This window comes from Notothenia rossii (assembly GCF_949606895.1).
Source record: "Notothenia rossii genome assembly, chromosome: 4".
In the NCBI taxonomy this organism is placed as follows: Eukaryota; Metazoa; Chordata; class Actinopteri; order Perciformes; family Nototheniidae; genus Notothenia; species Notothenia rossii.
Window position 1 is genome coordinate 20,100,791 of NC_136902.1, and position 13,755 is coordinate 20,114,545.

At 39.7% G+C, this 13,755-nt stretch overlaps 2 protein-coding genes across 2 annotated transcripts; both read right to left on the reverse strand.

Moving 5' to 3' along the window:
* Window positions 1-1,639: 1,639 nt before the first annotated feature.
* hoxc8a (homeobox C8a) lies at window positions 1,640-5,416 on the reverse strand. Its single transcript, XM_079677039.1, has 2 exons — window positions 4,575-5,416; window positions 1,640-3,277 (listed from the first exon to the last, which is right to left on the reverse strand). Exons 1-2 carry the CDS (start codon window positions 5,008-5,010, stop codon window positions 2,931-2,933), a joined length of 783 nt encoding a protein of 260 aa, XP_079533165.1. The 5' UTR covers window positions 5,011-5,416; the 3' UTR covers window positions 1,640-2,930.
* A 3,372-nt stretch (window positions 5,417-8,788) lies between these two features.
* hoxc9a (homeobox C9a) lies at window positions 8,789-13,516 on the reverse strand. The gene is made up of 2 exons (XM_079677213.1): window positions 10,629-13,516; window positions 8,789-9,585 (listed from the first exon to the last, which is right to left on the reverse strand). The coding sequence occupies exons 1-2, from the start codon at window positions 11,170-11,172 to the stop codon at window positions 9,341-9,343; spliced, it is 789 nt and encodes a 262-aa protein (XP_079533339.1). The 5' UTR covers window positions 11,173-13,516; the 3' UTR covers window positions 8,789-9,340.
* Window positions 13,517-13,755: the final 239 nt, after the last annotated feature.

Sequence of the window (13,755 nt, forward strand, 5' to 3'; positions counted from 1 at the left end):
TTTACCTTCTATATTTATCTATATGTTCGTTTTGATTAAAAATAATTACATATTGAACTATTTAGAATCAATTGTTTATTGAAGAAAATGCATGGCTTTGTTCATATTTGTCCTGTGTCTAAACAATACAATTCCGTTTTGGTCTTAGTTTTTAAATTCTCCTAATCTACCTTTAATTATAAAAAAACTTTGTAAAACATGTTAAGAACCCAATAAATAATTGATTGAATAATGTTTAAATGTATTTGTATTAAGTATTTGCTTTCCCAGCCTACAGTTTATTCACCTATTCTCTAACTGAGCGGATACAAAGCAGCCAGGCTAGAGATGCACCAGGAGTGTTAAATAATTTAGCTTCATGAAACTAAAACCACCACAAGGAGAGACGTCCATAATCAAGAAGAAAAACCAATATTACATTAAAGTAAACAAATATATATTTCATAAGCCTTCAAAATAAAAAATAGAGCTCGTCTTTAAAAGTGGGTAAAATGGTGTTGCAAACATGGAGGAAAGGTCCAATTACTATATTGCAAAAGAACGATTACATTTATGTGTGTAAAAATAATAAAGCTAGTAGCCTATTGTATCTGGTCAATTCTAAGAAGACTTTAGGTGATCTACATTTCTGCACCGTCTGTGCTACTTCAATGATATTGGGATTTTATGTTGACTCCTCATTTCCTCCGTTAATCCTAAAGCGTCATAATAAACGCAGCAGCAGCTGGGCAGGAGTGGAGGAAACACAAGGTGTTACCTGCACTTGGCCTCTTATTTCCGCTTTGATTTCAACGCTCCGATGCTTTCCGGAGGTTTGTCTGGACACCATGGATTCACACAACACATTGCATGGTATAGACAGATAAAGCCTCCCTTATGCTTTGAAATTATTTAGTCTCATCATTATTATCACGCCAGATGTTTGTTCATCTCATCTCAAACAGCCATTATTCATCACAAGATTCATTAAGAAAAGCTTCGTGTTCTCCCTGAAGAGAGGAAGTTTCTTATTAAGAGGATGAATCAAACACGATGGCTTTGGAGAGTATGCATGCTGTGAACGGGATTCGCAAACTTTCCTTAAAAGGTAAAAGGATACGTTTGCAAACGCACGTCTGCAGTGTTATTTTTATCGAATAAGTTCTAAAGTTTAAATTAGGCAATCTTTAGCTTCCATTCCCTCCTGTCGCAGAAAGTAAATGTTTTGAGCACATATGTGCTAAATATCAAGTGATCATCAAAGCATCAGCATGGTTGCACGGCACCACCTCGTTGAGTTGTTGGGATTGTCTGCATCAAAAGACTTCTGGATATGAAAACTAAGGCGCATATTTGCCTCTACAGCCTTCCAAAGAGCATACTTCGAGAGAAAAGCAAAGAAGAGGCAAAAGGATGACATGTTTATTAAACTGCATATTAGATTGTAGCCTACTCTTTGTAAATGTATGTGTGCGCGCTATACATGTTAACATGTGTGTGTGTGTGTGTGTGTGTGTGTGTGTGTGTGTGTGTGTGTGTGTGTGTGTGTGTGTGTGTGTGTGTGTGTGTGTGTGTGTGTGTGTGTGTGTGTGTGTGTGTGTGGGGGGGGGGGGGTAATCATGTCAGTAAACGAGGCTGTAATATAAATAAAAAACAGAAATGGTAGTGAGCCATCTTGTTTATTTGTGATTTTACATCAACAATGGCGGGGACACACAATTCTGTCTTTCACAGGAGAAACACCAGGAAACGAGCATATTGTTAACATCAATATATAACAAGACGTACATAAAGATTATATTCAGTGCAAAACAACTACGCTATGTCACCAGCACATTAAAATAAAAAAAATCCCTTACTTTAAAATCATTGTAATTGTAGCAGGTTTTATCTTACACAGTTCATGTGCGTTATAGGCAGTTTTAGTTGTTGGGGAAATAGCTTGCAATCAAGTCAGAGCAATGCCACAAGTGAGGAATATAAATTCAGCAAAGGCAAGGCTCTGAGTTTAGGTAGTGCCGTAGTACAATCTCAAAATTGTTTGCTTGGCTTTGAGCTAATTGTCTTTCCCAAGACTCACAAATTGTCTTCAACAAGTGTAATATTGTATATTGGGTAAATGCTACATACATAACTTAATAATATAATGTTGATATAGAACACTTTTAAAATTAAAACCATATGAAATCTCTATATTCAGAAATCTCTATTGCAATTCCCCCAGGTTTAGGTAGCATCAAAGGATTTCAAACGATTGCAATTCCCTGGTAAATCCTAGAAAAAGATGTCTGAGGAGCTAATGGCTATCTTTGTCTAGGCCATTCACATGAAAACGAGTAAAACAGTAACAGTAACAATTATAATAATAAAACTTGTGGTTTCTACACAGGCCGTTAGCCGATGCAACTGCTGCGATGATGTTTGAACACTTAATACTAAGTTATAGGCCTACATTTCGCTTACATTTTCGGAAAGGCTACTCTGAAATGACGTTCATGTTCTTTTAAATGTAAGCTATAATCTATTTACAACAAAGGTCGGCGTTGGTCATGTTTTGATATTAATTATCGTAATTTGCTATGCTTTTGACGCAGTTATTCAAAGCAAATTGTAAAAAATAGCGAAGCCATTTTCCATCTTACATGCGATTTAATTTACCCTTTTTTTTTGCAAGGGCGACTGTTCTATCAAATAAAGTATGCTAAAGCTTTGAACGTTTGAAGCTTCTACAGAAAAATCAGAATGCAACTCATTTTAGAATAATCGCGAGAAGGGATAATTTTGCCTATTTATGACAGCAATATTAAGAGGGATTCCTGTTGCCTCTTGCCAAAATGAAAGGGGTGGTCATAAAGTGGACGCTCTCTGCCTCCTTGTGACTCTTCGTCTGTTTATGGGACCTCTCTTTTTTTCTCTTTTTCAGCCATATAACCATAAAAAGGACCATAAAATCACTCCTTGGTCTCTTCTTTCTCTTCCGCTTCTTTCTCTTCTGCCTCTTCCACTTCACCGTCCTCGTTGCCCTCTTCTTCCGCCTCAGCCTCAGCCTCGGCTTCAGCTTCAGCTTCAGTTTCAGCTTCTCCTCTCTGACCCGGAAACTTGTCTTTGTTGTTCTCTTTTTTCCACTTCATCCTCCTGTTCTGAAACCAAATCTTCACCTGCCGCTCGGTGAGGCTCAGGGCGTGGGACACCTCGATCCTTCTCTTGCGAGTCAGGTAAGGGTTGAAGAGAAACTCCTTCTCCAGTTCAAGAGTTTGGTAACGACTGTAGGTTTGCCTTCCATTCCGTCTTCCTGGGGCTTGAATAAAATAAAGCCAAAAGGTTAGCTGGGCTGACCACGGTCCCCCATAAAAGATATATTCAGATGACTTGTAATTAATTCTCTATTTGCTTCCCCTCAGCATAAATTCTAGTCGTTCAGCTTTCACATTCACTCATACAGAGCGGGGGAAGTCCTTATTTAAAGTGTGAGATTGTAAATGTACTACTCAACAATATAAGTCATATTGTACAAAATGTGTGTAAATATCTCATATTAATGTTTTGTTTATACCATTTACAGATCTATCTGCAGGAGCTGCGATTTTCACTTTACTAAAGGGGTTAGTGTGTAAGTGATTAAGATGCTGTGTTTATGTAAAATGGCTATCAATTATTAATTAATATACCTGTAAATTTGGGTCAAAGTGTCCTTAATTGCCATCTGTTTGTTGATGCTAATACAAATAAAATCAATATATTGTATTTTAAGTAAGTAATCAAACTACATGTAGGGGCATACATAAGATTTTCCTCACAAGGGCCTATACAAGCATGAGATTTTAAGTCTCACACACAGTGACACACAGAGGGGGGACACGAGAAGAGGGGGGAAAAGTATGCGAAAAGAGGCAGATTAAGCTGCCCTGTAACAACAGATGGGAGCAGGCTGATGATAAATATATCTGTGAGCAGATAAAAACGAAGCTTACACCTGTGTGGAGTTAATGTAGCCTGATAGCCTGAACAGAATGATCCATGAATGGAGGAGGTAATATCTACAAAGCCCTCATGATTATGGCTGTAAATGTCCGGGGCACATTGGGCCTGTGGGTCAAATTACCCCCAAACCCCTAAAACCCGGATTGTGTTTAATCGTGGCATGTTGTGTTTCAGCTAACCCTCCTGTCACTCTGCATGCTGGTGTGTGTGGCAACACCATATTTTAAACTATGACTTATTTATCCTTCCCCTAGTGCGTTTACAGTTTGTGAAATATCTTATGTCAACGATAATTGACTTCAAAGAGCCTGTGTTATGAGCTGTGATCAGCAATTCAGTGTTTAAAGGCACTTTTGAAAGCAAAAATTCAGCCCTGTATGGACATGTGCTGCAGAGTAACAGCAGCCTGCAGTACAGGTTGTATGTGCCCCATCATGTTCCCTGACTTATTTCGTTTTATAGTTAAGAGATACACTGACTGTATACTTAGGCATATTTAGAACACGTGCACACATACTTACAGACACACACACAGACTGACGCTCACACACACACACGCGCCCGCGCACACACAGTAACACAGAAAGAATAGGAAATAATTGTATGATTCTGACCGTGGGGTCTCATCCAAGGAAACATAAGAGTGGGAGAGGTGTTTTGATTTAAGTGGCCTTGTCCTTCTCCGGGGTTAGAGCTGCTCGACGATTTACAGTCTGGGTATTGCGCTAGGCTTGCGTCTTGCTGGGTACCATAAAGCGTTTGCCTCGGAAGGGCTTCATATCCATAAAATTTCGTTGCGTCTCCGTGGCAAGCCAAAGCGCACGGGTTCTGCTGGTATCCGGGGTTGGAGATCCCGGTGGTCCCGTGGTGGAAAAAGTCCTGCACATGATGGGACGGGTGCTGAAAGCCCGGTGCGGCTGCTCCGGGTCCGTAAACCAGCGTGTGGCTGCGGGCAACGCTTTGTGGAAACCTGCAGTCGTAGTAAGTTGGCTCCAGTGACTCGCCGCCTTTGTACTTAGAAAAAAGAGGGTTAACAAAATAGGAGCTCATGTTTAGTTAGCATCAAGCAGACGGGCTCTCTCGCAGTAGAATATCTCCTTTAGGATGATGGCAGCCTTTTGTTTAGGGTCCCAACTCGCACAGCGCGCACAGGCAGACAAACCGGAACTAGGAGAAACGCTGCCCCTTTGGACAATCTACGGCAGCTCACTCTCTCTGAGCCGTTCCTCTCATCGGATTTCGCTCGCAGTCGTGAGTGTTTTTTTCAGGTTTGCAGGCTCAAACCCGGCTCATGGCATGTGCTTTAGATGTGCGTTAGCTTGGGTTAAAGCTGGCTTGCTCAAAGCGGCACAGTCACAGCCGCTGCTCTTTTCTTTCTTTTTCCTTTTTTTAGCTTCCCACCGAACCACCCCCACCACAAGCGCCCCCCACCCTCCTCCACCCCCACCCCTTCATCTTCATACGACCGGTCAGACGTGGGCCCTACGTGTATCCACCTTGAGAGGAGCTGCACTAATCATAAGCAACAACCCAATAGGCTTTAAATGTGATCAATGATATGTTTCTCACAAAAAATGCTTTGTTGTAAGATGATCAATGGAGTTATGGAGTGGTTAAGATATGAAGAGACACATGGTAGAACATTTCACTACAGTCTGACTTGAGCTAGTTGTCTTGTCATAACCATGGAGGCTATGATGTGTTTAAAGCAAGGACGGTCCCCTCTTTAAAAACGGATAAAGCTGTTATGAGTTGCTGTTTGTCATGTCAGGTCCTAATGATGTTTTACACTAATTTCCAGAAACTAGTTTAGATTGTATGGGCACTAGGGGGTCAACATAGCATTTCATGTTCTTGAAACCCAAAATATTGCATTAAAAACTACACATATAAAGCAAGATGCAATTCAAGCCATCACACAATAGTAAATAACGTATGAGAATAAAACAAACACATCCTCCTCGTGTAATCGAGTAAAGGCTATAGGGCGACACACTTGCACCATGCGCTGTAAAACACCGACACACGCAAATATAAACACGACCTGTGAATACTAGGTGCCACTTACTGACCCCGTAAAAACCGACGAGGATACGCAGTAAATCTCCCACGTGGAGGAGTTCATAAAATTTTACATCGGATGTTTAGCTACAATGAGCACCCGCACAATTCCCAGCTCAATAGTTGTATGGGCTCTCTCTCCAAATATGCCAGTGCGGTTTTTGTGGGGTTACTGACGTTTTATACACATCATCGTAAAATATGAAGGCGCACTGGGTGAATTTATAGACCTTTCACACTCTATAAATATGCAGATTGCCAATCATTGTTGCATACTTCTTTGGGGACTTTGAGCTACACACATCACAACCAACACATATTAGGATATGCAAAATAAGCAGTTAGATGTGTTTTTGTGTTTAACAAGCAATGCAGAAGGCACTTGAATTGTTGTTATTATTTTTGGTATTATGATATTTATTATTGTACATATTCTTATTATTAAGTATTATTATGGTTAACATGTCAGTGTATTGTATAATTGTTGTATTTCATTTTGCTGTTTATGCTGTTGTGACTTCTCTAAGTTTTGATTATTTGGTATTGATGTAACTGATGCAATTTTCATTAAAGTCTTTATATATTTAAATATTTTTTTCTGGCTTTTCATTTAATATGTTATGATGTTATTATGTCAATTATGTATTTATTTTTTCCCCACTAAAAGTATTTTAATGAATTTCATGACCATTAAATCCTTTGTTATTTATCCAAATAAAATACAAAATTGAAAAACAAATAAAGACACAGGATACAAACGCATCATGCCAAATTACTAACACCCCTACTAAATGCAGATATTATTGACTTTTGTCCAAACTAAAACATGTCTGAGAAAATTGTTCCTATTTTAATGGGAACGAAATTCTTACAAGAACAACTACACTTTCACATTTCCAGTAACTTATGAATTTAAGGACATTAAAGACGTTTCAAAGTCTAAAAAAGGGAACACAATAAAAATGTAGCTCACAAGACAAAGGAAAAAAAAAAAGAAAAGTGAAATAAGTAGAAAATACAAATCATGTTTATGCAAAAACTCTGTGCGCAACACAACAACCAGCTAGCTGTATTTGGAGTACTGCTTTGTGGCCTATTACACATAATGCGGTGAGGGACCATATCTGTCATTTTGTCATCGATAGGTTACTCTTCATTTTTCAGCCAAGCCAAAGAGCTGTAAAGAAGCCCTTCAACACACAGATCCTGCCCAAAACATGGACCAACAGCGTCATCTAGTGTTCAGATGTGGGCCTAAACCTGAATGAATCCACCAATCAGAAACTACTGCGATGTGGACCTAAAGGGTCTCCCCATGTATCCAAACCTTGTATATATCTCGTTGTTTTCCTTAAATATGATAGAGTTAAAGAAGCAGTTAACCCGATCTGTAACCAAGTGCCTTCAGTCTGTTTTACAGCAGTATTGAATTCGTTGTTTTGTTTTTTTTGTTTTTTGTTCGTATCATGGCTGCTCTTCTATAAGAGAGATAGCAGTGCTCTGCAGCACTCATATTTATGCACAATAACTATCGACGTTTCCTCATCTAATTGTAGGCTAATAGACCACTCATGTGATGAAGTGCGGGGGGTTGAGGCAGGCCCATCAGGCAAAAGTCCCCTGAACGGTGCGCATGACTCTCCTTTGAAGGAGTCCACCACCAACGTCCATTAAAACCATAAAGTAATTTAGCCCAGACGTCTAGCCAGTTAGTCGAGTTTGCTTTGTTCGTCTGCATTTGAGACTAACAGCCGAGCTCCAACAGGGGCTGTAAAACTGGCATTTTTGTCCGAGCAGAGCGGAAATGCACTGGATTAGGCTTTGAAATTACAGCATCCTGTCCGTATTGTTTGCCACCACAAAAAGGCAATTTAGGACTATCCCAGGAAACAAATGGGAGACTTGGGAAATTGTCTGTCACTTCGACACTCAAATGTTCAAATTCAGACCCAGATTTTGAGACCGCCATGTGGGCCTGGCGAAAGGATACAACTATAAATCTAAAAATATTTTCGAGAAGGTTATTTGTGAAGAAATATACTTATTATATACCAACGCGTTCTCTGAAATGGGACTAACGTACAAACAGCTTTAAACACAAAGGCATATGGAATGGAGCAATAAAACAAATCGTATGCCTGATGCAATTGTGTTATTCTCTTTGGCTAACAGAAGGTGTTGTGTGCGATTGAAGTAAACTATAGTTGTTATGGCTGCAGATTAATTGTGTCTGAAAAACTTACACAAAACAGCAGAAATGAACTTTTAACTCGTTTTCCCATTAAAAGACCAAACACGGCTATTTGTGCCTTTATTTCATAGTGAGTGCACTTTTACCTAAATGTATGTTCAACTTTAAATGTACGTGGCCGGGGATTACATAAGGATAATTAAACCCCAGTTTAAAGCTGAATTAAGACAGTGTAGCCTTTCTAAAGCCTCGCTGACAACATATATGTTAGACCTCGCCATTATTTTCGGTGGCAGATCTCTTAGCTGTATTTGGAGCAATGATCGTCGGGCAAAACATGTTAGATGAATAATTGCGATGGCATACTTATTTATCATACTCTCTGTTTGCAATATCTTGCTTAACCAAATAATGATTTGGTAATTAGATTTTCTGCGGTTTTTTAATCAGGAAAACATTTAAACTGACATTGAATGAGATTCGGTTTGTTCTTAAAAAGGCCCTTTATGTAGGCCTAACCAATATGCGTTTACATGCATGATATCATTAAGTCACAATGAACACAGCATACAACCATTTAGTGATTAAGTTTATATTTGCAGAGGTCTGTATCTACACTCTATAGTTAAACTCATTAGCTACAATAAAAAAAAGAGATGCACAAATACAACAACTATCACAAAATACAAGACAAACAAGTCCGGTCGCAGATGCTCTGTGTCTGTACAAAATACTACACCTGCACAACAAAGTACAAAGGAAATAAACATGAGAGAAAAACATTTACATCATAAATTATGGATTTGTGAAATTCAAAAGAATTCAAGTATTCTCTTTCTTCAGACAGTTGTAACGTGTCTAAACTGCACTAATTTCTCTTACAAAAAACACAAAGGTATTTCGAAGTGAAAGCAGAATGTAATTATCTCTTCAGAAGTTTTTTTTTTAGTTTTTCTTATACGGTGGACTGGAAAATAACATAATCAGCATCAAACAGTTTCGAAGATTAAGGTTAATAAAACAATCCAACCAAGGGATAAATATGAAGAGATTGAAGGTTGATTTGGTAAATCTGTGCTGTCCATGTGACTAGTGGTTATTATTGTTGTTTTGTGATTGCAGTCCACATTATTGTTCTTTTCTGTCGTTCCTTTCTTTGTTCATTTTCTTCATCTTCATTCGCCGGTTCTGAAACCAGATTTTGACCTGCCTTTCGGTCAGATTCAGGACCCTAGCGACCTCAAAACGGCGGTCTCTAGTAAGGTACATATTGAACAAAAACTCCTTTTCCAGTTCGAGAGTCTGGTACTTTGTGTAGGGGCATCGCTTCTTCCTCGTGGAGCGTGCGTGTATCCAATTTGCCACAGGGTTATCTGCAATTAAAACCATAATATAATATTAATAATAACAAAGACAGAACAACAACGTGGGACATTTAAAAACACGTAAGCAATGACTAATGAACACCACATTATGCTGAGCATTTGAAAAATGTGCCTCTGCATTTACAGCATTCATGTGGTCTAATTCCAATGTGCAATCCTTACAAATCATGTCAAATTAAACATAGCTTTGATATTTACCATTGTAGCTTAGCTGATAGTAAACATTTTAAGGAAGTATTCTAGCTTCAGACTATCCAACCTTACACTGATTTGCTTCCTTGTCCCCTTGACTTGTGAGTAACACCGTCGTAAAATACTCAATGCGCTTATTCACTTTATTGGCCCATAAAATGGCCCGTGGTTCAAGCCTTTACAGCAGGTCCGTGGTGAAAGTCCTCCAATATGTCCCTACATTCCTCAAGTTGGCTGGAAGAGTCATGTGAATTAGTTTTGGACCCAGAAAGAATATGCAACTATATGTAGTCGAGCATCTTATTATCATTATTATGTGGGGGAATATTATAATCCACATCATTACTGGGGATAAAATAGAGCCTAACAGTGTCTTTCACTAGAAGACGGGCCTACATTAATATAAGGACTGAATGTGCCTTGTGAAATGGCACTGGGTCAAAAATATGGTGGTAAAGCTGCATCATAAAGCATTTACTGATGAATATTATTTCATATGTCGGTGTATGTCGCTCGCTTAAAAAGAGCACCTTGTATGTTTTTAACATCATGCAATAGCCTTCCAAATTCAACGTCTTCCTGTAGATTTGAGTCCATGTTTACAACCCCGTCTGGTTTTATAGCCCCAATATTAGCCTAGTAGCGTTTGTCTTTTATAGTTCCTAAAGCTTTCCCCCTAGCAGAGGTTACTCTGGGCTGAGCTGAAAAGGGGGGATGAAACAGATTATAATTTTACTTTATGCATGCCGTTAAAATGCCTCACGTCAAGAGCAGATTGACAGATTTTCAAACCAAAACTCCCACCCGGTTGTAAAAGACTGTATGGAGCTTGAACTTACTCGGATCTAGCTCCGGCTTCTCTTCTTTATGTTTCCCTGAAGCCAGGAGCTCCGACTCGGGAGAAGGGATACTCTGCAGTGCCTTGTCTCGCATGTCAGTGGATGAGCAGTACAGATAATCCGTGTAGGTACGCCCGCTGGAGCCGAGACACTCCGCGGCTCTGTGCTCCTGAAAGGCGTCGGGCTTCAGCCCAAAGTGCCTGCTGTTCCCCGGATAGGCATGGAAAGGCACGGCGCCTGATATCGGCTCCAGCCATGACCGCATATACCTCGAGTCTGTGCTTAAGTGAGGCTGGTGACTGTATGGATGGTAAACCACTGAGGACTGGGAGTGTACAGGGGTCCATGAGGTGGAGAAGACGGGAGGCTTGGGTGCGAAGCTGCAGGAAGGATAGTCGGCACACTCCGGTACTAGGGACGTCGTGCGAGAGCCGGCTGGGTGAGAACCGGGAGCCGAAAACCGAGCTGCAGCAAGGACATCCTCGTTTTCATGGTTGATCAAGGAGTCCACATAATAATTACTTATGGGACCCGTGGTCGACATGTCGAAGCTTCCCTGACTCTTTTACATGCATCCGATTATTATATGGAGTGTATGTGTACTTTTTTATCTAGCCATAGAACAATCAAGGCAGGTAATTATTTCTCAACGCTTGCCTGGCTGCGATTGGCTGCCTCACGGACACGTGATTATATTTACCCCCACAAAAATTGTACAGTGGATCAATGCGCCACTTATCCTCGGATCCAATGCACATAAATCGGATTAAAGAATGTGCTCTTTTGCTCTCTCACGGACGTATTAGAGGTAACTTTAACAACCATGCTTCTTTATAAGGAAATGTTCCTCTGTAGAGCTAATAGTGGATCTTTATCCAGTCGCAGCACAGACCTGCGCACATTACGTCTAAACCCGAGCAAGGCACTATTTGATGGTGTAATCAATCTCTGTCTAGCGAAATCCGTAGCCCCGTGTTATTCCAATGGATAGTATTACAACATTAAAGTGTTTATTGAATCGTTTGCGCCTTTTATCTTTATCAAAGCAGCACATTTGATACAGTGAAGGGTTTAACTTCCGGTGGAATGCTGTTTACTTCTTAATAGTGAGAGAAGGTTTCACAGTAGCTACATATAGACTCGACAGACGGGAGTGGTAATCATAATACGGGATGCAGGGTAACCAACAATTAAGTTTGCACCGTTTTAACGAGGACGCAACAAACCAACCATGTTCTAAATGGGATCTGCGGAGATAGGAGAGGAGGGGATTTGGATTCTTGACAAGCAGCCCACTACAGCGGGTTATATTCGGCTAGTGACCGTCAATGTTTTTATGCCCATCAATAAATTTTAACGAGGACCATTTGATTGTTCATAAACGTGTCGTTAATAAGGTTGCTTCCGAGTTCCTCGCTTAACATAAAACCACCACCACGTTATGCATGTGAAACAATTCTTATGAAACAGAGGCCGAAGACAGAAAACAGAAGACTGCAGAGAGCAGAGGAGGTAAAAAGGTTCGTTAAAGGGCTAACTATTAATGCTTTCATAACAGGGATATTGTTATTGTTGTATCTAATGGCAGGAATTTACTGTTTTCCCCTGCGATAGTGTAGCTTGTCAGTCAGTCTGTAACACATCCCTGAACTATTGGGTTGCAGCGGCAAGGCAACAAAATAACAATATAATTGATACTAATGTCTCAGGTGATACAAATCAGACTAATTGTGGTTTAATGCACATTTGAATTAAGGATGAGGTCCAAAACTAAATAGTTCATGCATTATAAATACAAAAAGATGATGTTTTTGTGACGTGGTGACTTTGGTGCAGAGTGAATTTGCACATTTGAAGAAACTGTGATGCTGACGTTCTTACGGATCTTAACGTGTATGTGTGTTTTAGGCTATTTGTTATGTGTGATGTATGATGTGCGTAATTGCCATTAGATTACGATGTGTTTTTATTTAACTATGGATTAGTAGTAGTAAAAAACGGAATTGAATTATTATAAACTTTAAGAAGAGGGAGCTAAATATGAATGTGGAGACCTCCAAAAGGGAAATCAGTAGCTGCCTAACAAACTACAATTCGCTACGTTCACATTAACTGAAACTAAGTGCACTGAGTTCCATAAATAAGAAATGACAGTTAAGTCAGGGACCTAATTTCAAAATAAACCCTAATTTACGAGTGATAATTAGGCTACTTGCTCTGTAGGAAAATAAAAACTGTAAAGTCATAGGATTTGAAAACAAATCTCCCCTTTGTCATCGCCAAGCTACAAGGGTCACATGACATTACAACTTAGTGTAGACTAAATTGAACTTCAGTTAAAATTCGTACTTACACATGGAAATTATCATAATACTTAATATTTCGACTCCATTATGCTTAATGTTATCAGTATAGGTGTTACGATGTGCGATGTTTGTCATGGCTGCTGAGTTCAGATTCAACCATGAAATGTAAAACGCCAGACGCCAGACCTTAACCCGGTTAACACCAAACGGCGTCCTGGTGAGCGTTGATGAATGCGCAAGTCTGCGGCTAGTCCAACATTTCCCCAAATGTTAACAGAAAAACCGCCGTTCAGTAGTTTAAGCAAATCTTAAAATAGATTTTTAAAGTGTTGTGTTTAATGCATTTTGAAGGGCGCAAGTCCATTTATTCTGCAGCTGCCATAAAAAAGGAACGAAAATGTGCATGGTGGCCATTTATTACTATAACATATGGTCATATAAAAACGTTATAGCTCGTATCTATGTCCAAAGTAATCCACTTAATAATCCTTTGTGTGTCTCTGGTGTGTGTGTGTATGTGTGTGTATGTGTGTGTGTGTGTGTGTGTGTGTGTGTGTGTGTGTGTGTGTGTGTGTGTGTGTGTGTGTGTGTGTGTGTGTGTGTGTGTGTGTGTGCGTGCGTGTGCGTGCGTGCGTGCGTGCGTGCGTGCGTGTGTGTGTGTGTGTGTGTGTGTGTGTGTGTGTGTGAGAGAGAGAGAGAGAGAGAGATCTATAACAAGTGACAATGTTTGTTTCTTACAATGTCTTATCTATTCAACTCTTTTATCCATATGCGATATGTGTTGTGCTACAATAAAAAAAATGCATAATTAAATATTCCTT

Excerpts from the sequence above, each read along its gene's own strand:
- hoxc8a (XM_079677039.1), bottom strand. The coding sequence starts at position 5,010 with ATGAGCTCCTATTTTGTTAACCCTCTTTTTTCTAAGTACAAAGGCGGC. Across the intron at positions 3,278-4,574 it reads TCCTTGGATGAGACCCCACG|CCCCAGGAAGACGGAATGGA; the intron begins GTCAGAATCATA and ends ATTTTATTCAAG.
- hoxc9a (XM_079677213.1), bottom strand. The coding sequence starts at position 11,172 with ATGTCGACCACGGGTCCCATAAGTAATTATTATGTGGACTCCTTGATC. Across the intron at positions 9,586-10,628 it reads GAAGCCGGAGCTAGATCCGA|ATAACCCTGTGGCAAATTGG; the intron begins GTAAGTTCAAGC and ends TTTTAATTGCAG.